Consider the following 26,893-nt stretch of genomic DNA (forward strand, 5'->3'; position numbering starts at 1 on the left):
CAGCCTGGCATGGAGCAGCTGATTGGCCTCGAGCGCATTTTCGCCGACGCTGGTGAAGGTCGATACTTCGCGGCAGACGACCTAAAGGATCTTTTAGGAGTACACGCTGCAGATTTTGACATCAGTAGGCTTTCAGCGCAACTCGTGCTTCTCCCAACGCTCCTGCGTGACGAGGGTCCGGCAGCAAGTGAACGCATTCTACAGATACTGCAGGGTAAGTCTGCAGATCTGCGAGAGGAGATGGACCAGGTTGTCCGGTACCTGCAACTCGTGTTTTCTGTGCCTGCGTCAGCTGCTTCAGGAGAGCGATCTTTCAGTGCTCTGAGGCGAGTAAAAACATTTTTACGCAATCGAATGACGCAGAGGAGGCTGACACACCTTCTTCTGCTCCACGTGCACAAGAAGAGAGCTGCGGAACTGCAATTGGATGCCGTTGTGAGAGAGTTTGTGTGTAGAACGGCAGAACGAACCTCAACCTTCGGCCGCCTTTAGGGTTGCCACCTGGCCGGTTTTTGACCGGCCCGACCGGTTTATTAGGCAGCGGGCCGGTTGCCGGTCCATGGCCGTCATTGGCGGGTTTTTTGGCCATCGTGCCACGATAATGATCGTTTTGACGTTTTATAAGCGTCAATTCAGCGACTGCGACAATAAATATGTGCCGGCAAGCTGCGCAAAGACACTTGAGCAAACAAAAAAATTACGTCACGTGTTTCCAGAAAATCAGGTTTAGGTTTCCTGTTTAGACACTCATAAGCACTTTCTGCGCAAATTTTTTGTTGATTTCTCACTAGGAAAATGCTACAAAATCCGGCATTGCATGGCAAAAAACACGTGGCGTCTGTTTTCCAACACAAATTCCATTCTATATACCCCCCCCCCCCCTCGGAGGGCCGGTTTTCTTTTGGGGGAAAGGTGGCAACCCTAGCCGCCTTTGAGAGCCTCCCCTGCCCTGCCTAGAGTGAACTAGAATAACTAGAGTGAACTAGAGTGAACTAGCTAGAGTGAACTAGAATCTAGTTCACTCTAGCCCTGTCCCTCCCGTGCCAGCCATGAAGCTCGTCTATCAGCGCTAATAGCTTTGTAACTATAGTGTCTACGTTCTTGTTTATTGTAGCATTTCTGGAGTTTCGCCCGTTCAAATTTACTTCACTGCAGGAGCGAATGCTGAAATATTAAAAAACATGTTTTTCCAGCTTTCGAACCCGTTTCATCATTTGCGCAGTCTGCGCAAGCATTCCTTACTTCTGAAACTATTTTATGTGTATACCAATGCAGAATAAACGAGGATACAAACATGTGAAATAAAGACGAATAAATTTAAACAAAAAATAATAGACGTCAATAAAATTATACCAATTAATAAAATAATGAAATAAAAATATATAAAATGGCCAAATATGAGAAATAAAAAGAAAACAAAACATACAAAGCCGACAGATGAGATCAAGAAGCTTGCGGGTATAAATTGGTCGCAGTTATGGGAGAAGCGTTGCCCTGCAGTGGGCGTAGACAAGCTGATGATGATGATGATGAAAAATACGGCAGTACTTGCCCCCCCACTCCCAAAATAGTTCCGGAGTCCCTGACTACATGTAGTCTCCGTGCTATCGGCTGACCACGATATGTGGCGAGTCACTCATTGAGAAATTGTACAAAGCACGGCGACCTGTCGCCGAAATCCCTCGCTTGTTACACAGCTCAAACAAAACTTGCTAGGCCTAACCGGTATTCATGCGGCGATACACGCACACCACTACCATAGCCTCCTTTATACTTAAAGTATAAAGGAGGCTATGCCACTACATAGCAGCCATCTTGTAGCTGCTTAATTCACCTTTCATGAAATTCATCTTTACTAGTTCCATAGCACTTAACCTCTTTACTCACAATTCATTTTTACTGGTTACATAGAAGGGGCTTTCAACTTACCAAAATTACCAAAACATCGTTTTTTTGAAAGACACATATTTGGCTTCTATGTTTTCTATTCTGTGCGTTTGCAAAGCTTTTCCGCCGAAAACCGTCGCAGAGTGGCATAAAAAACACTTTTGCCAGCCGCGGTGACAAAATATCAGCGCAAAACGGCAAAAAAACAGCGATTTTCGGAGCGCTGTATCTCCGGAACGGTGCCACTGGCCGCGGCCATTTTGGTACCATCAGATCGGCCGAGCGATCCTCTTTCCGTTCCCGCTAGACTCTTTTATCTTCGTTCATTCACAGACGCACGAACGGCAGAAAAAGAACGACGCGCAAACGAAGCCCAAAATACATTCTGAAGCGCGATTGGCCCTCCGATAGGCACGCGCTGTAACGGACCTCTTGATTGGGCGTCGCTGCGGCAACGCAAAATAGCGGTTGCCCGAACTGCGTAGTGCGCGTTTCTGAGTTCATTTTCCTTACTTCGCTCGGCCAAGTTCCTGTTCAGTCATCATTGCCTGCTGCGGTATTCAACACAGACGATATCACGACGGGAATGCCTGAGATCACGAGCCAGGTTACGGGAAGTCAATTGCGTGGTTCGGTAGGCGGAGGTCATCGAACGCTTCGTGGTGCGCGCGACTTAACCCCGGAGGGTGAAACGCGGTGTGCGCGCTTGTGATAGCGGTTCACGAAGTGAACTTTTCGTCTGATGTGCGATGCTTAAACGCTTAGTTATTGCTATGTTTGGCAGTAGGCTCGCTAGCCTTTGTAAAGAAACGGCCGACGCGTCAAAAGCTCCGGCGCGCACGCCATAGCTGCTGCGCGTTAGAGCATCGCCTGACTGCGCAACCGAATCTTAAAATCGATCTGAGGAGCCATGTCAGGGTTAATCAAAGTATATGCTGTGGTAGTGTCACTAAATAAGGGTCTTAGTGACACTAGTTGCGGTGAACGTGCGCCGTGATGCGCGCGTGCCATATCGCCTTTCTTGCGCAGCGTTTCCCGTGCACTTCAGTAATCATGAAAAACAGGTCCGAGTTGGGGATAAAAACCTGTTCGCGGCGTTAGAAATGTACCTTACTATCGTAGCATTTACCAAATTGAATTCGGGAAATTAATACCAATGCATACGTCTCTAGTTTAGTGCATATGGCTGTGCTGCGAGGATTATTGTATGCCCTGAAAGTCGAGAGTACTAAAAAAATGCGCAAGCATTGAGTTAGAGTTATGCAGAATATTATACCAAACTTCAAAGTAGCTCATTTGTATCGTTGTGGTATGCAAGTTTTTGGCAATGAACACCTACGTGTACGAGTTAAGTTGCTGCTGCAGACGAGGTTATGAAACATAAAAGAAGCTGCAGTTTTGAAAGTTACGTAAAAGGCACTCAAGACGAAGCTACGAAAAGGCACTCGGACTTCACGGCAAGGCCTTGCAGAAGCCCCATGTTCAAAAGGACACGAAAGGCTACAACCCTAGCGACCTTTGATGAGTGAATCTATGTTGCAACTTCGAAAGCTATCTTCTCAAAAGTTTTTTTTTTTTTTTTTGCCACCTGTGTCGCTTGTTCCAGATTGCTTTGTGACCGCTACGTCTATTTTGATTACATTCCTTGATGAACAGTTCAGGTCATGACACTTTTGGTTTTCCAGACATGCTTTTTGTGAAGTTTTAATTCATGTAGTCGTTCGCAGTCGACATGCCTGTTGTACGTTCATTTCTAAAGAACTGAAACTAAAAAGAATTGTGTTGTAAATAAAAAAATGTAAGACTGTCACAACCTTGTCCATTCATTTGGGAATGCAAAGCACTTCAAACAAGTTTTATATCATGTTTTATAAGCCGCTCAAGCTCGGTACAAGGTGAACAGAAAAAAATTTTGGTAAAAAAGTTTTCAAAATATTGCTTCGAAATTTTTTGGTGTTATCACAGAAGCATTTCCAGTTTCTGCACCAATTCTCATCAAAATCCTTAAAGAAATAAAAAAAGTTGAATTCTAAGAAAGCTATGTCCCCCCTAACCTATTTATAACACAGCTCAAAAAGCGTAATTACCAGTTTTTCAAGGTGGGGTGTGCTTCCCTTGGAAAAGAAAATAACTGTCCCAGTAATTAGCTTAAAAAAGCAAGTGGCGACACGTTAGCGAGGCTCTGTTGGCCTTTCAAATTGCACTTTCAGTTCCAGTGAGAACGATGTATTTATTGAGGCAAAGTGTGCAGGCTACGAATGCTTCACGGCAAACATACAAAAGGTCTCGCTTCCACAGTGCGGGTGGTGCAGACGGGAGCGGCTTGAACTACGGCTTGGGAACGGCTTAGAGCTCGTTACTGGCTGCGCGCCTTCTGCAGCCTCTCAGCGACATTCTTCCAGTTGGCAATGTCCCAGATGGCCTTGACGTAATCGGGACGCACATTGCGGTACTGCAGGTAGTATGCGTGCTCCCAGACGTCTATCGTGAACAGCGGCACCAGCCCTGCGAGGTGAGAACGAAAGGTCGACAGAGTTTGCGAGCACATCAGCGGAGCTCACGGCTGCCATCATCCCTTCCCCAGGCTGCCATCATCCCTTCCCCATGGCCACATGCCATGCTCAGCAGCCCTGCTGATGTTCTTTAGTGGTATTCCGTGCAACGAGGGACTTGAGGTGTCTAGCTACTGCAAGAACCACTAGTGATGCCCAACTGTGCAAAACTAGGGGCGTGCAAATATTTGAAACCTCCGGATATTGAAATGAAAATACTCAATGCAAAATATGGTTACAACACAAAGCTTTCTCCAATGCAACCCAAGTCTAAAACCCAAACTGCCTTGACTGTGTCAGAATATGGCGCAATCGGATGGACGTCGGCTTCGCACTGCGAGGGGCCCAGGTTTGATTCCACCCATGTAAACCAGTTTTGGGCTGTCGGTGTCTCCTGTCGTCGTTGTCGTATCTCATGTGATGTAGTCATGGTACTAAAACACCGTGACACTCGGTTTTCAGCCCCTCGTGATAGAACGCTTAATCTCAATGGGCAAAAATGCGAACTGAAAAAACGCACTGGGACACCCATTTTCTAATGCCTCGTGCTAGAATGCTTCATGCTTCAAAGACAGGAGACATTTACAGCAAAGCTGTATACACGTTTACCCCCCAACGGTTTCATCTCTGTGGGCAAAAACGCCAAGGCACCAAGAATACATTTATACACTGCATGCTTCGCCCCTCCGCAGGGTCTTCACGTTAGTGGAGATGGCCCGGGATTTTTTTCTTTTAGGCACTTGGTGTGCCTTCACTTATCATCATCATCATTTCGTGAAAACAATCGCGTAAAGTTGGCTATCCTGTAGTGCGCTTTGGCGATACATGAAACGACATCAGCGGGGCGTAGAAAGCTTCGCTTCAATAACGCAACATTAGATTCGGATTCAGATCAAATAGCTCTATTCAAAAATATTCAAAGCATTTTCGAAGTAATTTTAAGTCTGAAAATGCAAATGGGCCGTTTCTGCTAGCACCTATGGGCCTCCCGCAATGCATCGGTGACATGTGGCTACAAGCTCATTATCACGCGCCTGCAGTCTGGCTTCAACTCCTTTTATATACACTTAATTAAGCAAGAGACTAATTTCCTTGGCATTGCAACAACCCCACCGTCCTGCCTCTCTTCGCTTATCCTGCGGAGGAAAATTTGGCATCCACCTGGAATTCTGTCATATGGCTACAAAGGAAAGCTAGACGGCTTTCTTGGACACTTTGCAGAGTAAGAAAAATTCGTCCTGGTCCAGGATCCTCACCCTGATGACATGGTCACCCTCAAGGTGCCCCCGCCAACATTCCCTAGGTAAAAAGGCCCAGCTGCATACTGACAGTCTCCAGTTTGCTGATCAAATGACAAGCAAAGCTGAGCTTCTCGTTACCTGCAATGTGTTTTTTTTTCCATATAGGAGATCCGAAAGACAGTTATCTTGCCTAGTTTATACTCCCAGAAATCATGATAAAGCTTCCTTCACAAAAAGATGTTGACACTGAATGACCGATTGATTGTAGGGTGTAGGGTTTAACACGCTGACGCAACGCAGGCGATGAGGCGCGCCGTGGAGGAGGGCTCCGGATTAATTTTGACCACCTGGGGATCTTTAATGTGCGCCGAAATCTCGTACACACGGTAGTTTTCGCATTTCGCCTCCACCAGAAAAAAGCGGCCGCCGTGGCTAGGAATCGAACCCGCGTCCTTTAGGTGTTGACACAGAGCTCTGGCGAAGCTAGTTTGTCCACGCTACAAGCTCATTATCACGCGCCTGCAAAGTCTGGCTTCAACTCCTTTTATATACACTTAATTAAGCATCGAATGCCTGCCCTTCACACAAACAATATCTAAGATTCTTGTGCGTGGGGGGCAAGTGTGTTTTGAAAGTGAAGTTCATGCCCTCTTAGCACAAAGTAAGGGGTCCGCAGGAAACGGTTGGAAAGCGGGGACGTGCACATTATGAGGGCATGCCTATGAAGTTTCAAGAAGTGGGTTAATTTTTCATGGCTTGCGTTTCGCGACATGCCTAATTACACTAACACAGTGAAGCACTTGTGGTTGACCACGATATTGTTACGGTGCACAGGGTTTATTTACAGCCGTAAATAGGAATAAGAGCGCTGAAGGAGGCGGCCACCGATCCTGCGGTCAGTACGAGTGCGGTTCGTCATCCACTTCCTCTTCTGCTCCACCCCCTGACGCATACCCAGCTTGGGGATTGGTCGCGACTAGTTTAACGCTGTACAGTTTCGGGCGTGACAATATGAAAGCTGTCTATACAAAATACAATGCCATCAACAAAAGTTAAAAGCAGCAGAATAGCTTCTTTGCTCACGGTTGGCAATCATCGTTAAGCATCCGTCCTGGAATGCTAGTGTGCCCAAGTGCGACCTTCAGCCTACAAAACTTGAAAACCTAATGCTGCCTATACACACTGCCAAACAAAAAACCACTTGAGATACTTGGCCTGGGATGTTTCATACCGTTTAAAATGCAGGCAAAGTGCAGAGGACCATAATCGGCACTCATAATCAATGAAGATATACACACACGCACGCTGCCCTGGCACTTTCCAATTTATGCAGCCTCTTGTCGGGAAGCCTGCACACCAGGCTCTGGTTAATTACTTTTCTCCTTGTGTTCCGTTCTGTTACAAAAATTCTGGGGACACCGAGGCCCTCCTTCAAGGTGTAAATGCTTTTCAGAAAGCATTATAGTCCAACCGAATGCTGCTGAATTCTCCTTTGAGTCTGGCACTGCTAGCTACGTTTTTAAGCGTTGCTGCAGGGCAACGCAACAGGTGGCATGGACGGCCACCTTTCCCTGTTGCCGGCATTGTGGCTGCAAACCATGTAGATGCTTCAGACTGTATGGCTGTACCGAGCTTACTGACAGCTTCCACTCAAAACAGTACCGCTTAGTGTGTGTTACCGACTTATTTTGTATGGAAGTGCACGGCACCTTTCCACAGGAATGGAAGGTCATTTGGCATGAGGTACAGTCAAACCCACTTATAACGAATGCGATAATTCCGCGAAAAGTTGTTCTTATAACAGTATCTCGTTCTACCCGGACTTTCCGTTAAAATTACGGAGAAAGACAAATAATGAGGTGTGCTACCCTTTTATTGCAGGGACGAAGCGATCGTTGCTTGCTTTCACACAGTAGTTCGCACGACAGTCTTTTGCAGGCTGTCCAAGTGGTTGGCGTGCTTTTTGGATAGTCCCCTCGCAAAAACGAGTATCTTGAGAGCTTCAATGTAGTCCAGCGCCTTGGCAGTACATATAGGCTGTAGGGCCGGTATGCCTCCATCGTAGTCGTCCTCTGACCACAAGGCCGACTCGCGACTAGCTGAAGCTCTCACTTGGCAGATTACTGACGTTCAGAAACCACGGGTCTTCTACCTCCTTGTACGTCCCCTCACGTAAATGCTTCCGTTTCTTCTCATCGCTGTTGACGTCTGCCGATTCTATGATCTTCTTTTCCTCTTTCACGATGGTTGAAACTGTGGACGTCGATCGACAGTCCATATTTCTTAAAGACATCAGCATTTCTCGCCCCTGAGCGCATCTCGCGAATGGCTTCCACGTTGGTGCCGACATCAATGGCTTTTTGTTTCTCTAACGCGTGACCCTCGTTTGCAGCCATTACGCTCTGCTGGTAGTTGCCAGTCGACTAATTCAACCTCAAAATATGAAAGAAGAGTGCGCACGCCTGAGAAAGAACACATATGTAGCACTGCTGCCACCACAGGCCACCACTGTAATGTAGCAGGGCGGCCAACGAGCCCTCGTACAAGGATGCTGGCAAAGGAGTGTAGCGGTTTGGCAGTGAGGCTATGAGCACCGCAAAGGCTTGCGCTGGTATGCCTGCATGGCGCAGGTGGGCTAGTGAGCGCTACAGTGAAGTCGATCAATCGTGCACACGCTACGGGAGCGTGTTTTGAAAGCCAGCGTGGATGAAATAAGCAAGTGTGCGGCGCTCTGGAGACCTGAAAGTATGCTGTTGATGCCGTTTTTTATCTCCCATGCGTGCTTTTTTTTGTGTTTTTCCCACAAAGACGGCTTTGAGTGCTCGTTGCAACAGTAAGCAGCCACGAAATGTGGTCTTTATATTTGGACGCAGTTTCAACGGGGAGGACATTGGATTTGTAATTTGAAAAAAATCTAGTCGTTATTGCCGATACGTCATTATATGTGGGATCGTTATAAGTGGGTTTGACTGCAGTAATACGACAAATGCGCTACAAGGACAACGCTCTTTAGAAGCCCTTCCTGCACATGCGCAACGTCTCATGCGCTCCTTCTTGAAACAGCACCGAACACAAGCCATTGAAGCTGCCACACAGTGCAACTACGTGGCAGGCCTGGTTGGCTCATTTGACCTACCCTCAACATCCATGAGGGAGTCCTGGTTGCCGGTGGTGGTCACCTGAAGCCTCTGCGTCTTGGGGTTGTATCCGAGCCAAGCCCAGCCAGAGCCCTGCACCCCGACAGCACGGGCCGACATCAGAGCCTTCAGGGCCTCAAAGCTCCCAAAGTCCTTCTTGATCGCATCCAGCAGGTCTCCTGCACGCACAGACAACAACAGCCGAGATGTAGTTTCTGCAGCAGGATGTGTTTCTCAAAAGCACACACACCTCCAACCACAAACACACCACGCTGCGTATGGGCAAATGTCCCCAAGGTTTCATTTCCCTTGGTACATACACATAATCACTGGTCGCTGATGTGCCCTCTGTTGGTAAAAGTACACACTACATTTTTGACCGTATACAGCAACTGAAACTGCATTTGCAAACAGGCATCCTTCATTCATACAGCCAATGATGAACGCCAAGTCAGTGAAGCACTTTAATCCTATATTGCCCACACAACGCACTGAAAATGCAACACAAAGAGCTATCTGTAGCCTTAGCTTGGAAAAAAACCTCCCTAACAAAAGCCTCAACGGGAAGTGTTTATTTTAGTGGTGCACAGCACAACGCCTTTAGGGGCGTCTGTGTGTACGGCGGACATGCCATAGGCTACGGTCAAAAGCGACGCGCAAAAAAAAAAAAAAAAAAAAAAAAAAAAAAAAAAAAAAAAGCACAGACACAAATATGAAAGCAGGACCACATCACTGCTGAGCGTAACTGCCCCAATGGGATAATGTCTCCCTTCAGTCTTCTCGTGGCAGTACTGCATTTTAGCTGCATAAGTGGTATCGGGTAGGGCTCAGTGGAAACCTTCATGCCCGACGTCATCACTCTGGCCACATGATCTAGCTGTGGAAGCTGCTCCACTCACAGTTCCTCCTCCTCCACCATTGTTCTCCTTATAATGCCAGGCATGTTATCCACCACTACATAATTCATGCCATCCCTCTCCCACTAGAGGCCCCTACACAGAGTGGCCATCCACTTGCCTCTCCATTAGGATTGCTTCATGGTACCGACAAAAACTGAGCAACGCTTTTATTAACTCTTTCGCGACCGCGCCTATTTAAAATCGTTCAATTTGAACAATACTTTGGGAGAGCTTTTTCATAGCGTTCCAGGCGTTGCTTGAACAAGTAAAGCTGTTTGGAGTTAGATCAGAAAATGGCCCTTCAAAATCAGTTTTGTTTTCATTTTTGCATTTTTCAACAAAAACAATTTTATCACGTGTTTGAATCACCTGGGTGTGGAAAAGGGGCATGGTCATCACGCATCCCTGCTACCAATGAAGAATGCGTGCCACTTGTGATTACTCTGCACCAGCGTTTGTTTTTTGCTAGGCATGAATGGTGAAACAGCAAACAATTTTCAATTGTCAGGTTCGCACTCTGACAGTAATAATCCCAAAAATCAGCTGAAAATGTCAAGCAGTGCCTGTTTGCAAAGCTATTTTATGATTTTAGGCAGTTTTATTGCCTTTGCGCACATTGTTATAAGTTGTGTGGTAGTTCTACTTAGCCCAGGACCATTCGAGAACAGTTTACAACAGTTTCGGTTTCGTTTCTGCACTGCAAAATTCATATTTAGCGCTACTACGCAGTTACCCAACTTCAAGGCTACCTGCCATGGCGCCTTGAGCATCCGCGACTGATCCTCGAACAAAGCACGCTGCTCGATTTCCCCTCACCCTAACCCGATTTCTGCAATAAGAACTTCAGAGGCAAGTCAAAAGATCACACCCAGTTGCCAGATATCTGTTCCGATGAGCACAGCGCTTAAAACCGGCCTTACACACTGCCAGCTATTCGCCTTCCAGTTTTGTTTCCATACGAGGGTATCTCCGGGTGTTTAGTATTGCTGCTTAGTTGAACTGTCTACTCGGACGGAGACTCCGATAAGTTTTTGTACTGTTTCATTCCAAAAATGTTAGGTGGCGCTGCAATGAAGGAGGCTGGTTGTGGTGATCTTTTTTATTGTGCAACAGCTACTTGGCCAAAGCTTGCAGGGCATGATTCTAGCCTATCACACCTTCCTGCAAGCAAGGCTACAACTGCGAATAAGAAGATGATAATAAAGCTCAACTTTATGTTTTGAGAGATAATTGGCCTGGAATATCAACAAGCAACCACAGAGTTCCGTTTTGAACTTCATGCATGTTTTTTCACATTGCGCGCTTGTCCCAAATATTATGTTCACTGTAAATGCAAAGCCAGTCATTGACAACACGTTTTTACGTTATTTGGGGGCTAATTGGTTGATAATGTCAAACCTCCAGATTTCTTCCAGGGAACCACCCGAAATCGCACATTTTGAATTGGAAGTTGGGCTTCACTGCATGACACGAGCACCGCGTGTGCTAAAAATTTTTTTAATATCTGGCAAACTGTTCCGCGCAAGTCGACATTTTTTCTAGGGCGTGTTTTTGAAATGTTTCCTTACAAAATGTATATTCAAATTTTTTTCTACTACCGGTGGTTTGATATACACAACTCATTTTTTATCATTTTTTCGACAGCTTGACAAAAATTTTGATTTTGATATTCATGTTGCAACAATGATATATGAAAACATTTAAAAACTGGTGTTATTGGAAAGGCCAATAAATAATCTGCATTTTGTGTTCCTGTAATTAGTGCCTAACAATTTTTTTTAGCAGAAAAAAAAATGCTTTCTTGGACCCCTAAAAAATCGGTCAATTTTCTGGCGGTCGCGAAAGAGTTAAGTAGAACGCCACATTCTCAGTCGGCTCGCAGTTACCCCTTCTGGAGCATGCACTCATCGACTAAGCATTTACCACCCTAACTACAAATTGGTTTTATGTTCACTGAAGCTGAACGAAATGTTAAAACCGAAAAGAAAAAAGAAGTGTGCCACGCGACAGTTTCGCTTGCATGGCCCACTTGTGTGTTCGGACAGAAGAGTGGCCCCCAATAATTTCTGCCAACAAGCCAAGCCAGCTCTCTCAGCTGTTCTTCTTAGGTGTAATCGCTCGCAACAGGCTGGATACCTTCCCCCAGATAACATCGCTGTGCTCATTGGCATGATAGGCGTCGCTTGCCTTGGGATTAACGAGCAAAATGCAGAGTTTGCCAAACAAAACTACCATGCCACCACAGGAGGATACCTCTTAAAGGGGCTCGCCAGCACTTTCCATCGACTACTGTGAATGTATTCTGGCGCAAAGTCTATTGCCCCAGCAATCTCCTCCCGCAAAGAATTATGAAAATACGTTCACTATAACCGAAACTACGCGCGACGAGAAATTGCGCATAATTGTTCCCTCTAAACTCTACCGTGGCGCAACGAAAGCTGTGGGCTCTCTCCTGGAGAGGGGAGGGCGGCTTGCGGCAGTCCCTTCAGCGGCCTTTGATATATCACAGGCCGGGGAGTTTTCTTCTTTTCTCCGCAACATAGAGGGGTCTATTTCCAGTCTGGCGCCACAAAAAAGCATGCATGGCTGCCTGCTCGCAAGCGTGCGCTCAGGCTGGTACAGTGATTTTTGAAGCAATAAACGTTTGCTGTCGAGTGGTCTCGTTTGCTGTTGAGTAGTCTCCAACTCCACCCCCACTCAAAACCCAAAAGAAACGCCAAACCGTGCATACAGGTTCACGCACAGAAGAGGTTGGTACACAGTGCCAAACAGAAAATGTGAGAAATAAGCTGCAAAGTTGACAAGCGGCAGCCAATAGGACAGCCATGACCGCAATGACGTCGTTTAGGTCATGCCAGAGGTGCATAATGAGGAAAATTGAAGAGAGCGCGGTTGGTTTTTCCACGTCTTTCACGGCAATTTGCACGCTCACCGTTTCACGTGCACGTGTAATATTTGGCTCCGGTATTCCTGGCAGTGTAATCCAAACGTCGCACTGGTTTACTTGCAGTGATCAAAGAGTGTTCAAGGGTACTTTTAAAGCACACATCTGTGATAATTTTCAAAACACAATACTCCATGTGGTACCCTTTAGAGTTGCTGCTGCAGGTCACATCAGCTTGGGGTGATACTCTGAATTCAATTCATAATGCAACTGCAAAAATGATTCAAGCAACCGATACTGGCATAAGGACTTACCCTGTGGTCAGTGTAATAAACCAACATGCACTTTGTGGGCCAAAAGCCAAGGCCCATCGTGAGGACCAAAGCTACGCAGGTGCCACTCTCTATCATCAGTAGACGCATGTTTGTCACTCGAGTCAGCTTGAGGGTTTCAGTTGCAAGCACTGACAACTATACGTGATTACGGATGTAGTGCAGGGCGTGCGTGCATTGGCAAACCATTTGTATGAAGCCTATTTGCTGCATCTATGCAAGAGACTCTCGCAGCAATGTGCTCGCTGATGGGTGCGCAGAACACAGCTCAAGTAAGCACGGTCCAGCTGTCTGAGATCTCGTTTCACACTGCAAGTGTTTTTTTTTTTCTTCTAAAAAAAAATTCACTCTTTCCAGCTGCCGCGTGCTCGGGCAAATCCTGAAGCCTACTCTCACAGAGAAATGCATTATGAGAAAGGGCTGTGTGGCCAATCGGCACAGAGATGTTTGCGACTTTTCAACCGAAATGTGGTTTTTCTGAGCAGTGGAGCTGGCCTTCCGCTGGTGGTGAAACCCTGGGACTAGCAGGACAGTCTTTGGGTGGCCACTTCAAGGCTGCTCTGCATGGCACTGCTGCAGCACAAAGTACGATTCATGTGTTGCCTGCTGTACTTACTACAGCACATGGCTTTGTGCCGTGCAACTATGGGCTGCAATGCTTCATTGTCTCGTGCAATACAAACAGGAGCGATACATCTAGCAACCACTGATAGAGGTCTTTCTGCTACGTTTCACCTGTCTTCAAGGTACTTTAGCTGAACAACACAATGAGCATCTTCAGCTGAGAGTTGAGAATATCCTGAACAGCTGGCATTTCTTTAGTGCACTTTATGTGGCATTTATAAATTACAGCCCTTTAGGCGCAATTATTAAATGCACATTGCCACGGCTGAAACTAAAACGTTCCGGCTTTAGAACAATACGCTTCACGTGTACAAGATGCTGTATCTGGAGAGATCGTGGAATACCTGACAAACATGCACTGTTGCCAAGTGCTTGTTAACTCGCTTCTGCCACTTCCCCACCGGCCCCTTTGGTGTAGCAACCGTACCTTCAGCACTGCATTACTAGGGTGGGCAGATGATGCGTACAGAAAAGCAGATAGTGAGTGTCCACACTGACATGCACTGCAAAGAGTTGCTGGCCTCTTGGAAAGTGGTAAAGGGTACAGCAGCTACGAAAGCACATACCGGTAGGTTCTCCACCCCCATTCGGCGACAGGTTGGTCCAGTAGATGCTGTGGTTCAGGTGCCCACCACCGTTGAACTTGATGGCAACTGAAGCCGAGATGATGCTCTGGGTGCAATCTGTCGGGGACGACATACCTTGGAATAAACTTTTTCTACCTTTCCCCCCAAATTGAAATGCTTTGCTTTCAAGCGTATGCTACGAAGCTCAGACTGAGTCATGGAGGCAATATTCAGATGCCTGAAGACTGAATGGGACACCACAGGCAACACCTGACTGTTTTCCTATTTTTAACACCAACATTGACCTGATAATTTTTTTCCCGATACCTTTATTGCGAGACAAGGTGCACTCTGTTCGTTCAGAAATTAGCGGATATGACAAGAACTCTCCCAGTTTCACTTTCCAAATACTCTTCGTAACAGTAAGTAAGAGTACGCCCCAACTCGTGGAAATAAGCGGGCACTTGCGTGTGCTCAAAAACGCCGCTGCTTTTTAAGACCACACTACTGGACACTCCCGCTTGCAAAAGCGGCGGCGGCGGCGGCGGGCGAAACCAGTTGTCGCCCTCTTTCTCAAGATAACTGGGGAGAACGTGAGGATTCCCGCGTGTTTCAGCCGCTGTTCCCCCCCCATCTGCTGTGACCACAACTGCCTTGTACTGAACTCGCAGCTCAAGCTCACGTGACCCAAGCACTGTGATTGGCTCGTTGAGTTTGGCACAAAGTGGCGGGCCGCAAAAAATGGGTCCAAGACCCATCCTTGCGTGGCATAGGAATGCTGCCGCGAAAGGGCGCTTGGCGGCGCGTGCGCGTTTTTGAGGGCGCGATGCTGCGCGTGCTTATTGCCGCAAGTGAGGACGTACCTTAAGACACCACAAATAATCACCGAAGTGTGAGCCGTTCTAGCTAGCAGCAACCACAAACGCTCCCTTCCTAAAAAAATGTAGGGAGCACTGCTCACATCCTACAAGCACGTACCATATTTTCGTCCGTATAACCCGTCCCTGCATATAACCCGCACCCCCACTTTCAGTCGACGAATAAAAAGAGAAGTCCCCACATATTTCCTGCATATTTTATACATGAAAGGCTGGACCAGGGCTACTACTCAAGAAATATGGCTCATTTATTTATATATATAAAAAAACTTACCCAGCTGACTAAGTACTTAGATGACTTGCGATTTTTTTTTTTTTTTTTCAGGTTGGTATATCGTTGAGCTTTGAGTGCTAAATGAGCCCTGTCAATGGGATAAGAGTGGCTTAGTCACTATTACAGCATTGCAGTTAAGTTGCACCGAAGAAAATACCTCGCATATAATCCGTACCTATGCTTTATTCCTGAAATTTTCACATTTTCGGCTTGGGTTATACGTGCGAAAATAGGGTACATTAATGCTCTTTACTATAGGTGTCTCCACAAGCACGACAATTCCCTTTATACCAGTCTCTCTGCTCCAGTCATTTTCATGGTGCTGAGTGCGGACAAATTAGGCATCACTACGATCAGTCAACTTTTTACTCCTCCTTAGCAACCCTCTGATGCATTTCGTACACTTGCAGACAATTTTTATAATTTGCACCTACGAAACTTGACAGCAATTTTATCATTTTGAGCAATGCCCCATTCAACTATGTGATAAAAGATTATGGCAAAGTGCTAAGCAATTCCGTTATGTACGTGAAACGGTTGGCTACTTCCACAGCGCTGCATCCAGTTAGAGTATCAGAGAGCTCTGTTCCCCACTCTGCGAGTGACCTTGTCATCCCTTCTAACTGCACAAGCACCCAAAATCCGCGGCATGACCCTAGACAAGGGTGTGCTCACACAGCCAACAGTACAGTACAGAGCTCGCACTGTCAGATTAAAGTCTGGGCAGGCTCACACAACCCGTCAGCCAATCAACGTCGAGGATTCGAGCCACACCGTTTTTTGTTTCGGCTTTGAGAAATGCTCGACAAGTAGCTTACGCTAATACGGTGGAAGGTGTGCTCATTTCGTGCAAGGACAGGCAAAAGAAGGACACACACGTGCCGGAATTGCGCCCCTCGTCACCACCAACAATACACTACGTGTGGCTTCAAGTTACTCAAATACTGCCGTCTTGTAACAGCAACAGTGCTACCAAAATATCCACACTCTTTTCTCAAATAGGAGCACAGGGCATTTATGCCTTCCACTAACAGTGGGCCACTTGGTCTTTGTCAGGTGGACGATTCAGTTGTGTAGTTTTTCAAATAGTTTTTCACCGCCCGGCTACCCCTAGCTTACTTTTGGCCAGTGCCTCGGCCATCTTCTCCTCGGCGGCGTTGAGGTTGTTCACGTAGGCGGCGTGGTGCTTGTCGTGGTGTACGTGCATCAGGTCGGCCGAAATGATCGGCTCCAGCGCGTTGTAGTCGTACGGGAGGTCGGGCAGCGTGTGCTTGCTCCGCACCGAACGACCCAGCGTCGCCAGGCTGCGATAAACGGCTCAATCGCGTCTGCCCTTCACACACTAATGGGGCACCGAAGGTCGCCCAGCAACAATTTCTCAAATATCACAAGATTTGAGTTAAGTCGAGTCTTTGGCTTCCTCAGCTTTGAAACAAAATGTTCGAAAGCTACTCCCAGACGCCGCGGCACAGAATAGCGAGGATTTCGGCTGTGTGAAGCGCCGAACTGCGCTTTTTTACGTAAAAAAAAACTTTTTCTCTCAGGAAGTGTTACTCGACGTTACGTAAATACGCAACAGAAACTGGTGAGACTTGTGCTACGGTATTCAACCCCTATGGCCCGAGTTCAGCCAGCTCTTTTGCCGGTCTCAATTTTGCACGAACGCCCAACATCTACAGGACGCGACACAGCGTGCACGGTCTCTGAGAAGTTATCGACTGAACGGAAAAACAGAAAAAAAATAGGAGGCACATGAAAGATAACGCTGTCGCACGTCCTGTGCTTTGTTCAAATAAGTTCAAGCGAGGCAGCATGCACCAACAAGCCACACCATCATGCATGTGCCTTGCACGAAGCGGGGGTCAGTAAAGAATTTTTTGTGAACATTGTTCTAGCTAATGTGGCCACCCTGCGTTGAATTACAACGAAGCAGCGAATGCACTTTCTGCTTTCTTTTTTGTTGTTGCTTCGATAAAAACAACAGCGGAGTCCACTTTTGCAAACGCGTCCACCTAAGCCACAGTATGCTTACCTACGGAGGGCGAGCTTCGCGGTGCTGGCTGCAAACATTTTCGAAGTTTGAACCCAGTAACTAATAAATGTTTAGGTCGATGGTATACTCGGCAATAGGTCACTTTACAAATCCTAGCGAAGTGAAAGCGGATTGACCTTCCTCTCTGGGGCTCGGTAGAGCACGATTCGATGCCGAGCCGGCTGGACCAATGCGGTTGCCGGAAGTGGCTCTGTTCATGCGAAGCCCGTTTGGTTTCGGTATCTAAAACGAGCCGTTTTGGTTGTGCGCGTCAGCTGTCTTTTTGCGCAAACAAAATACGCCGTATAATTTGTGTTCCCTGTGAATATAAATTATTGAGCGCGTAATTTTCTAGCAGATGCGGCGTTTCCCGCGCTCGCCGGGCCGTCAACAAGGGAATATCTTGGGATTTTCGGGGAATGTTTGGGGAAATCAGCGCGCCTTCTTTCTCTTCGCCACCGGCGCAACGAGGGTCAGCAACATTGAAGAACGCGAACCGCGATGGCGTCGTACGCTTGTGCTTCGGCGATTCGGACTGCTCAAGCTTGCGATTAGCGGCCAAGTCGGACCTGTGCTCCAGACTGACTGCCTAAGTGAGTCCTCTTCAAGCGCAGCGACGCTTTGGGCAGCCCCTGCGGGACCTGCGTCGGCCCGGACAAGTACTGCCACGTTCGATTCGTTCCCGAAGCGTCCGATAAGCCTAAAAAGAGGTTTGGCTCGGCAGCTTGACTGATTTCGGACCCCTCATGTCGAACTTGCCAATCACTCGCGCCTCCCAGAGGTGAAATAACGTTTCCGCGACCCGGCTTTGGCGGCGCCGTCTCCCTTGAACATCGGCGTTCAACCTTTGCGCGTTTGCGACCAGTGGCTGCCATTTATGCGCCGTCGGCGGCGACTCGGCGAGTCATGCATCCACGGAGCGACTGCGGTTCGTTGGTCCCTGCGGACACCATGTCGGAGTCCTGCGATCGCCGCTTCCCTTGGATCGCTTGCGGTTTGCCCGCAGCAGCGGCGCGGATCATTTGGGAACACTCGAGAACTTCCACGAGAGCCCTGTAGCCGGATGCTGCCCCGGTTGCCACGGAAACTGGCGCTGCAGACCCCGCCGCCCTGCCATAAGCCCCCGAAAACTGCCCACGCTTTTCGGCCGCGGGACGCTGCTTCTGCGCCGAGGGCGTGCGGGAGTTCCACCCGCCCCTGACTCTTATTACGCGAACTCTTGCTTCTGAGCCACCCTAGAGGCAGGCTGAGAGCGGAACTAGAGAAAGAGAAGGGCCGCAGAACTGGAGTGACGATTGATCGCGCGCTTTTGGGGCCTCTGGTACGGTCAGCACCCTGCGCGCGCGCTAGCCTTTTCGCGAACGGCTCTCTTTGCAGGCCGTGCTTAGCAGCTGGTAATCGTAATTTCGGCACTGAGCGTTCCTACTTTCTCGCCAGCTGCCCAGAATTTTTTTAAGCCACTGCACCTTGACTCAACTCGTACGCGATGATCGCGTTCCCTGGTTGCAGAAAGATCCGTCGACTTCTAAAGGATCATGTCTGCCAGCTTTGGCAATCAAGGAGGAAACAGGAAGCACGATGGCTCGTAACGAAAATCGGGCTCGCCTTCGTGTTTTTTATTCATGTAGTACAATGTTGAGACCCTTGGCGTCTGCTGATTTCAAGTGCGAGGTTCGCTGTGGCCAATTTCTGCGTTTTGTGCTGAAAGAGGAAAAATGCGGGAAGTTTGTGCCTCGTCCCAGGAAATCTGCCGTCTCAGTCCATCCTAATATCCTAGCAGGATTGTTGTGCTTGAAGAGAAAAAGATTAATGTGCTGCCAAGATTCTGGAACTCCCAGGACCTCTCACCTGGTACAGTCCAGACCCCCCGCTGGAGTGGTTGCGTTTTGCAGCAGAAAATGCTCACTGCATACGGCTTGGGTTTTGGTGCAGTGAGCGCGTAGCGTGCAGTTCATGCATGCTCAGAGCCGCGCGGTGTGCTCGCTGATGTGGCTAACGGAACGGCTGGCGTCGTACGGTGTGTGGACGTTACACTTTGTCTGTTGTTGTTTTGCAGGGGACTAAATGAGCATGGTAGGTTCTGAAGCACCGCCGCCACAACGGGTGAGTTGGTGTTCCGTTTTGCACATTGCGTGGACGCACTCGTCGCAGATCCCCCTGCATTGCGGACGTCTCGATTGCAGCGAGCAAATTTTGTGTTTTTCCTATGTTGAGCTCCGTCGTCTGCGGTTTGCTGTTGAAACTCTGGCAGCACAAACCTGAACGCATCAACCAAAATTTCCCTCGGTGGCCTTGTGGCTAGGCTGGTCAAGTGCAGTTTACTCTTTGGATTTGTCAGCTATACGATTCTTGTGTAAAAACGTGTAGAAACAAGGTGCGTGTTTTAAGAAAGGGCGGGGGTGGGGGGTTGAGTGTGCACTGCAAACTAGGATTAGCATTATTTTATTTAAATTCTCATTTCGAATGTACTACTATTAGCCTGGTGTACCAGGCCATGAACACATTTTTTGCTAGATCATGTATGGGGGAAGAAAAATCGATGGCATTAAATGATGTGCTGCCTCTTTATTCTGCCTTTTGGGTTGCACCAGGCAAGAGCAGTGTTGTCGTTCAGGTTAGTTTGGTTTAGGCCAGCTTGGTCAGCATTGAGCTTGGCTGTGTCACATGAACCTGGGCACTGTTGGCTCATTGTGTTAGCGCCGCAATGAAACCGTGGGACTGATTCCACTTGTTTGTGTAATCCTTTGGACTTCGTCCAGCTTAGCACCAGCAGCGTTTCGATTCAAAAACCAGCTAGCCCCATTCCAAGCTCTGGTTAACCGATTCCTAGTCTCGCTGTTTCGCGCGCACCTGCTGATGGTCGGCAGTGTGATTTGAATTCAAGCAAGCGAACCAAATTATGTGTAACAATATTATCCAGTTGATGCTTTTGGCTCCTTCGTGTCGTACATGATTACAAAAGGCGTTCACGTCGTTCAAGGACGGTGCCAGAAAGTTGAGGCATTTTGTAGGCAAAAAAACTATCTTGAAAACATGTAGGACCCAGTTTGCTGTTATTACCACAAGTTCATTACCTGACATTTTATATTGTACGAATCATGTTATGTTCTGTATAAAAATACCACTGGTAGCCGTTCAATGCGGCAGCTTGCACAGACACTTGCATTAAGCGTACATGAAGCTTGTTTCATCCAGCATGACTCTCGAAACAGTTTGCTATATCTTTGATGCCTTGTCTCGGAGACCTTGTGTGAGATTTTTTCGGCCCGAATGAGGCTGGTGGGCTTACATGCCTGTGTAGCATGGAAGGCTGCTTTGCTTGGTTTCATCCCAGCCTGGCAAATAGGTAGCACCTAAGTTCTGTCATGTCCACCCAGACTGGAAAGCTAGCCGGTGCCTTCTGTGGCAATGCCTGCACTGCTCCAAATTGGGCCTTCACGTTTATTTATTGGAATAGGGAACAAGCTAAGAAGGATTTGTGAAACATTGTGTAGATTGACTTTTCCCTTCATTACTTCTGTCCGTGTTTGGCCCTTGGTTTTTCTTGGTGGTTTCATTGATCTCTCTCTGACTCCTTCCCTACTCTCAGGTGCAGCTGCCCAAGGAGGAGTTGGAACGATTGTCCAAAGAGGAGCTGATTGCAAAGTGAGCCGCATTTCTTGCACTTCTTTAGAGGGTTCACAGGAAGGGACGAGAATCATGCATGCATTACAACCACTGCTGACCAGAACCTTGTGCAGTAAAGATGAGCTTCACGTAGTCAAATGCTGCTTGAAATAGCATGTGCCATCAACCATGTCATCTTTGGCTAACTCACCAGTGCATTTGAGTTTGCTTTCAGGCCACTTGCAATGTTAGTCATAATGGGCGTGCACCACCCACGCATAGTTGAAATGCGAGACAAACTCTTTCTGAAGCATTTCTACTGTGGTCTTTTGTTCCCTGCTATCAGTGCATTGAGCTCTTGGTTTTATGTCTGTGTACTGTTGTCACTGTGGCAGTGCTCTGTCAACCATGTCTATCTTGTGTAACGTGTTGCCACCACCAGTATTCATTGGTGCTTGTCTGGTCATGAAACTGGCCAAAGGTTGATATAGAGGCAAAAGCTTGTGCCAGGGCACTGCCGGGCATGTGGGGAGGGGTGCAGTGCAGGAGTTTTATGCGCATGCCGCTGAAGTTTTAGACGGAATGATTTGCATGAAATTGTTGGTGCTGTTATTTCTCCTCGTGTTTTTTTTTTTTTTCAATGCTATGTGAATTAAAATTAAATTGGGAGGTTTGATTCACCTTGGCTAGGAGGCACACCGTAGTGGTGGAGGCCTCCAGATTAATTTCCACCGCCTGGAAACTCCCGCGTAGTGCATCAACACCGCCAAGTAAAATACGTTGAACCAGGATTCAGGGTCACGAATGAGTGAGGACCCAAGAGCTGTTCACTTAGAACTGGGGACATACCTTATGCCCTGGCTACTGAACTGCACGGAAGGGCTACCTGTGCAGTGGCACCTACTCCACTTGTACGGTTGGGCAGGCGCGGATCACAGGCCACTTCGTGCCATCTCAGTGTCGTCCCCATGCGCTGATTTCCTTATTTCTTGCGTTGCTTCAAACGACCGCCGGTCGAGTTGGGAAAATCTCTCCACCCAAGGCTGTGATGATATTTTGTGGTGGTGGCGTGTGAGACAAAGCGCTGGTTTTACCGTGCCACCCAGGCCTGCTGCGCACTTCTTGAGGAGTGCGAGGGACGGGGTGGTGCTTTGGCGTCAGTGTTCTAACGCATTGAACGCGTGGTCGTCCTCCAACTGAGTTCCCAATGAAGCTGAGCGATTACACAAAGGGTCTGGGGAGGGAACGATTGCGAGATACTTACGTGATAAAACTAGGTGCGGTGACTACGGCATAGATTCCACCTGGGGTGACAAAGATTCCATTGATGATTTTCAAGTGCCTTTTTTTTTTTTTTTTTTTTTGTGTACACGAAGCGGAAATTATAAGCAGAACAAGATCACAGAACATGCTTTGACTACTTCATAAACAGTGCAAAGACAAGTGATAAACAAAAGCACTGTAGTTTGTTACTCCATACATCTTCATCTCTGCGCTGTTTTTGAAGTAGTCAAATTGCATGCCCAATGTCAAGCTTTGGTGCGTTATCACGGAACACACTTGGTCACTAGAGAACAGTCGAAGAAAACAAAAGAGTTAGATGCCCACAATTGCCTGACAAGTGGCATTGCACGTTTGTGCATTCAGCACGAAACCCGCCCAGGTTGAGGCTGGGTGCTTAGTCAGGTTCATCAATCCATAAAGTGCCCTGGCTAGCTTAATTAGTGACCATTTCAAGCATTACGCAATGTTTCAAGCATGTTACGAGGTGTGAGGTGAAATCTTCGACGTCCTTCGTCCCCACTTGAAATGAAACGGGCGCAGCAGTTTCGGTACTGATTAGCCCCATCATCAACAACTCCTTTGCGAATTTGTTGCGTGAAGATCCTCTTCACGCACTGGCCTAGCCTTCACTATGAAGCAGAAAAAAAAAAAACGCATTTCTTTTGTTGTGCGGCCTACTTCGCGTCTGCGGTTGTAGGAATTGTGAACAGTGCAGTCCAGAATTTAGAAGTAAAACCTACGCTTGCTACTCCTTATGACAAGGCATTCGCAAACCCATGAATTGCGGATAAAACACTGCCCACACAAACGTTCGTGCCAACACCATGCTGCAAACCACGTTTCATGTTGGGAAACGTGGTGCCCGCGTGGCAGAATGCAACCAAACAAATGGCGTTGGCGCTGCCGCGCGGTCAAAAGCCCAGTGCATAACACCTTAGGATTTCTTCGTGTTGTTTTTTTGGTGATCAATTATGCTTCTGTGCTTAGATCAATTATGCTTCTGTGCTTAGAAAGCTTTCTATCCTTGCATTGCGACAAATGTGGGAAGGAATTTGAGTGCGGGAAAATGCAAATGGATAGTCGCTTTCTTTAATATCGGCTTTGTCTCTCGCACTGAAAATTCACATTCATTAAGTGTTCAAGCAAAGCTGCCTGTATGACGTTGCTGTCGGGTAGCCAAAAATGGCGAACCACTCTCCTGTATCCACCTTTTTTCCACGTGTTCTTGGGCAGTGAGCCATTTGGCAGTGCCGCTTGGTGAAAATATTAAACAATCACCAGGGTTTTCCTACACATCATAAGGTAACACTCCTGCGCCTTAGTTTCGTCAGTGTGTACCTATCAAGCTCGAAGAGTGACGTAAGGTGGAGCACCGCTTGCGTGCGTCGCCCCACGGATAAGCTGCCGAAATAGGCGTTCCTACTGTTACCTTTGGAATGCGGGTGACGCGGCAGGTTCAAGTTAGCTAGGTGGTCGAGCAACAAGTTTTATCCCAAGCCTTTGAACTGAACCTTTGTGCACGTATCTCTTCTTTGACGGGGGAGCTTCTGACGTGAGCTGAGCTATTTCTTTCCTGTGTGTCCCGGTCAAGAGGGCTTCCCCAAATAATCTCGGCCACTTGTCTCAATATACGCGGGGCACCCATTGTGCCTGCAAGTGTATTGGAGTATTTGTAATATGAGCCTATAGACCAATAGCATAACTTGGTCTTGTAGGCCTTCTTTGCAATGCAATTTCTAGTGCGCGAACTCCTCATTCATGGAGTGACTGGGTCCAGTGGCTCACGTATCGTTGCCGCCTATGAGGAGACCAACAGCTTCTCTTTTAGAGTGAGCCAGGGGGGTTGAGAGCTTCAGCACGCGGTGTATCTGGTATTTTCCAGACTGGCAACACATTTCTTTCGGTGAAGGTGCAAACTATCGAAGGCAAATTTATCAGGTGCGTGCAATGAGTGGAGAGGTAGACAAAACCACGATTTATTTGCGGTGCCTCATTCACTCTCTTCTCTCTTCTAGTGACAGTATGCGCCTCCTTACGATGTCCTCGTTAGTTCTAGTAATGTCAGTAGCATCAAAACGCTGCTCGCGAGCATGCGCTTTCTTGCAGTGAAAGCTTAAAAGCGCCAGCTTCCAACAGTAGTGTAGCCTTTTTTCCCTGTTGCATCGGTAAGGCCGGCAGATTCGTTACTGCTGTGTTGCGGCCACTCTTGGCGACATACTGAGCTCTCCCATACAGTGGTGAAGTTTTGTGACCTGAAAAGCATTCAAGTGGAACCCAGTAGTGGTTCTAAGCACACATTTGTGGGTTGAGCGCTTCACAACAGGCGTGTATTGTGTTTCTGTTGCAGATGGAAGGAGCAAGAGAGCTATGTGGAGTACCTCGAAAGCCAAGCAGGAAGTTCGGCAGCCAGCAGTCGTAAGCCCTGTTCATTTGTCCTTGGAGAGAGATACGGGGAAAGGTCGGGGGAAAGTGTTCCCTGTCAGCGGTGGAGCTAGGTACCTCCCTTCCCCAAGCTGGCATGGGAGACGGGGTCAAAGATGCTGGCCTTTATTGCCACGAATGGGCTTGCAACAGAGCAGGCCTCGTGAGACTGCTGGTAGTATCTGAATGCTATGCTTTAGCTTGGGATGTGGCGGGAAAATGCCAGAACGTTTAAATTCAGCGGAGTACACATATGTACTTTACAAGGAAAATAGAATTAGAAATGGGCAGAATGGCTCCTGATTTTCAAAATGGAGACGGAAAATTTTTACACAAGTAATGCCATTGCAGTTGGTAGCAGTTCTCTAAGACCTTTGACAACAATAACTTGCATAAAAGTAGCAGAAAGCAGTCGCCGTCTATCGTAATAGTGCAGCACTGCTTGTTGTAATTCACCAGCTTTATGTAGGAGATGTTTTTATGTTTTTTTTCTATTGCATGCTTGTGGTACCAGGTATTTTATGCTTTTTTGTTTTGTTTTGTGAACACTTGTGTGCAAGAGAAAGCAACGCTACTCATGTTGTTAATTTTTTTGTGATCCTAACCAAAAACTGCCATGATGCCATCGATAGTCCTGAACAGAAATAGCTCGCCCAAGTACGCAGCTTCCATTGAAGAGAAAGAAGTTACCAGTTAAAGTCGATTTCTACTTCAAGTTGCACATTCCTAACGCTAATATGTCTGTGTGATGCCCAGATGTTACTGTTGCTTCTATCGCGCGTCACCAGATATCTTGTGTAAAAGTATAGGGGCATAGTTGTTGGCCTGCACTGAGCCCGAGTCACCTGGAAGGGTACTCTTCCCTTCCAGTTACTACTTGGAGGATGAGCCAGCAAGGCCGGGAGGGTACGTAACCTTGGCTTTCATTGTAAATACTTACTCTGCATTCACACGCCTTGGCGTTTGTAGGTCGAGCTGAACCCCTAATCGCTGCTCTTGTATCGGGTGTCTGCATTTTCGTTGCAACTAGGCTGAATACTAACCACTGCAGTTTGTTCCGTCAAAGCCGCTGATAGTTGCAGAGGTTGAAACGTGCAGCATAATTTTGAACAGCTTCCAGGGCACGTGCTAGCGATTTGGTATTCGGTTTCCATGTTGAGGCTGCGTACTCAGCTTTGGAGTAACAAATTATCTGGAAAGAAGCAGTGTTATGTCGGCTGGTACCATGGAACAGTGATTATGCTATACCATAATGATAATAATGTTATATTATTATAACATTATAATGGCGTTATAATATAACATAATGATAATGCGTTACATGTTCATTCCAGGAAAAGTGGGATGTTAAGAAAATGCCCAGATAATTGTATCATGTAACAGGTGGTGATGATTTTCTATGCATGTTAAACAAGGATAGGCACATGCTTTGACGATGCAAACGCCTCGCTGCCCTGCATTTGGAGACGTTCAGGGTTATCCGGTACAGATAGCACCAGTTGGAAATAGCAGCAAGATCTGGTTTTAGGGGGTGGTATAACTAGAACTATCTATTTCTCGATAGGCAGCACAATCACCTGCAAATTGTTTGACAACATAACATTTTAGGCAAATCATTAAAGGGACCCAGAAAAGCTTTGTGAAGGTGGCAATGAAATGCATTCAGGTGGTAGAACACATAACGGGATTTTTGAGCCAAATGTGAGCCCCATACGTTGTACGGATAATTTGTAAACAATTTTTGAAGATGGCTTTTCTCAGCCGATGAGCGCGCCGCCGCAGCGAGCCGACCGCGGCTGACGCAATGGCAAGGCGCCCCCCTGATTCGGCCGATCGTCGGTCGCCGGCAATGTCACTGCCATTGGCTTCCAGTTGCTCTTCCTCCTTCCTGCGCGATCCCGAGGCAAAGGCGGGTCTGCAGCGATTGACGCGTACCTAGGCGCAGGAATGTAGCTAGCGGAGAACGGAAGTCGAGCATCGCGATGTCACATGGCTATTCCCAGTGTTTCCAGCTGCTTTGAAAGAAGCAGAGAGGGAGGAGGAATCAATCGGCAAGGGGGGAGAGGTGCACTTAATTGCTTCTGGCGCAGCTAATACTGAATGTAGATCAATAATTCCAACGGCATTGCATCGCTATATTGGTACTACGCGACAATAAAGGCATTTTGTAACTTTTACAAAAGGCTTTTCTGGGTCCCTTCAATGGGTATGTGTATGAGGAATAGAAGAGAGGCAATCACCAACCCCTGTGGTACACCATGTGTTACTGATATTGG

At 47.4% G+C, this 26,893-nt stretch overlaps 2 protein-coding genes across 7 annotated transcripts in view; one reads left to right on the forward strand and one right to left on the reverse strand.

Moving 5' to 3' along the window:
• Positions 1-4,097: 4,097 nt before the first annotated feature.
• Positions 4,098-17,522, reverse strand: Sod2 (superoxide dismutase 2). The gene is made up of 5 exons (XM_077685496.1): positions 17,307-17,522; positions 16,394-16,578; positions 14,123-14,239; positions 8,817-8,996; positions 4,098-4,392 (listed from the first exon to the last, which is right to left on the reverse strand). Exons 1-5 carry the CDS (start codon positions 17,342-17,344, stop codon positions 4,244-4,246), a joined length of 669 nt encoding a protein of 222 aa, XP_077541622.1. The 5' UTR covers positions 17,345-17,522; the 3' UTR covers positions 4,098-4,243.
• Positions 17,523-17,722: 200 nt separating this feature from the next.
• Positions 17,723-26,893, forward strand: part of LOC144153771 (pre-mRNA-splicing regulator WTAP-like) — a 44,168-nt gene continuing 34,997 nt past the window's right edge. The window contains exons 1-5 of one of the 6 annotated variants that reach the window (XM_077685492.1): positions 17,723-18,016; positions 19,363-19,409; positions 20,896-20,951; positions 24,544-24,611; positions 25,488-25,523. In XM_077685492.1, the coding sequence (XP_077541618.1) occupies positions 19,371-19,409; positions 20,896-20,951; positions 24,544-24,611; positions 25,488-25,523 (199 nt within the window). In that variant the 5' untranslated portion in view covers positions 17,723-18,016; positions 19,363-19,370. Of the gene's footprint in view, positions 18,628-19,362; positions 19,410-20,895; positions 20,952-24,543; positions 24,612-25,487; positions 25,524-26,893 lie in introns of all 6 variants that reach the window. The other 5 variants (XM_077685493.1, XM_077685491.1, XM_077685490.1 and 2 more) reach the window with 5 other exon arrangements.

Source organism: Haemaphysalis longicornis, unplaced genomic scaffold, assembly GCF_048455015.1.
Source record: "Haemaphysalis longicornis isolate Haplotype H1 unplaced genomic scaffold, Haemaphysalis longicornis Haplotype H1 scaffold_9, whole genome shotgun sequence".
Taxonomy (NCBI): Eukaryota; Metazoa; Arthropoda; class Arachnida; order Ixodida; family Ixodidae; genus Haemaphysalis; species Haemaphysalis longicornis.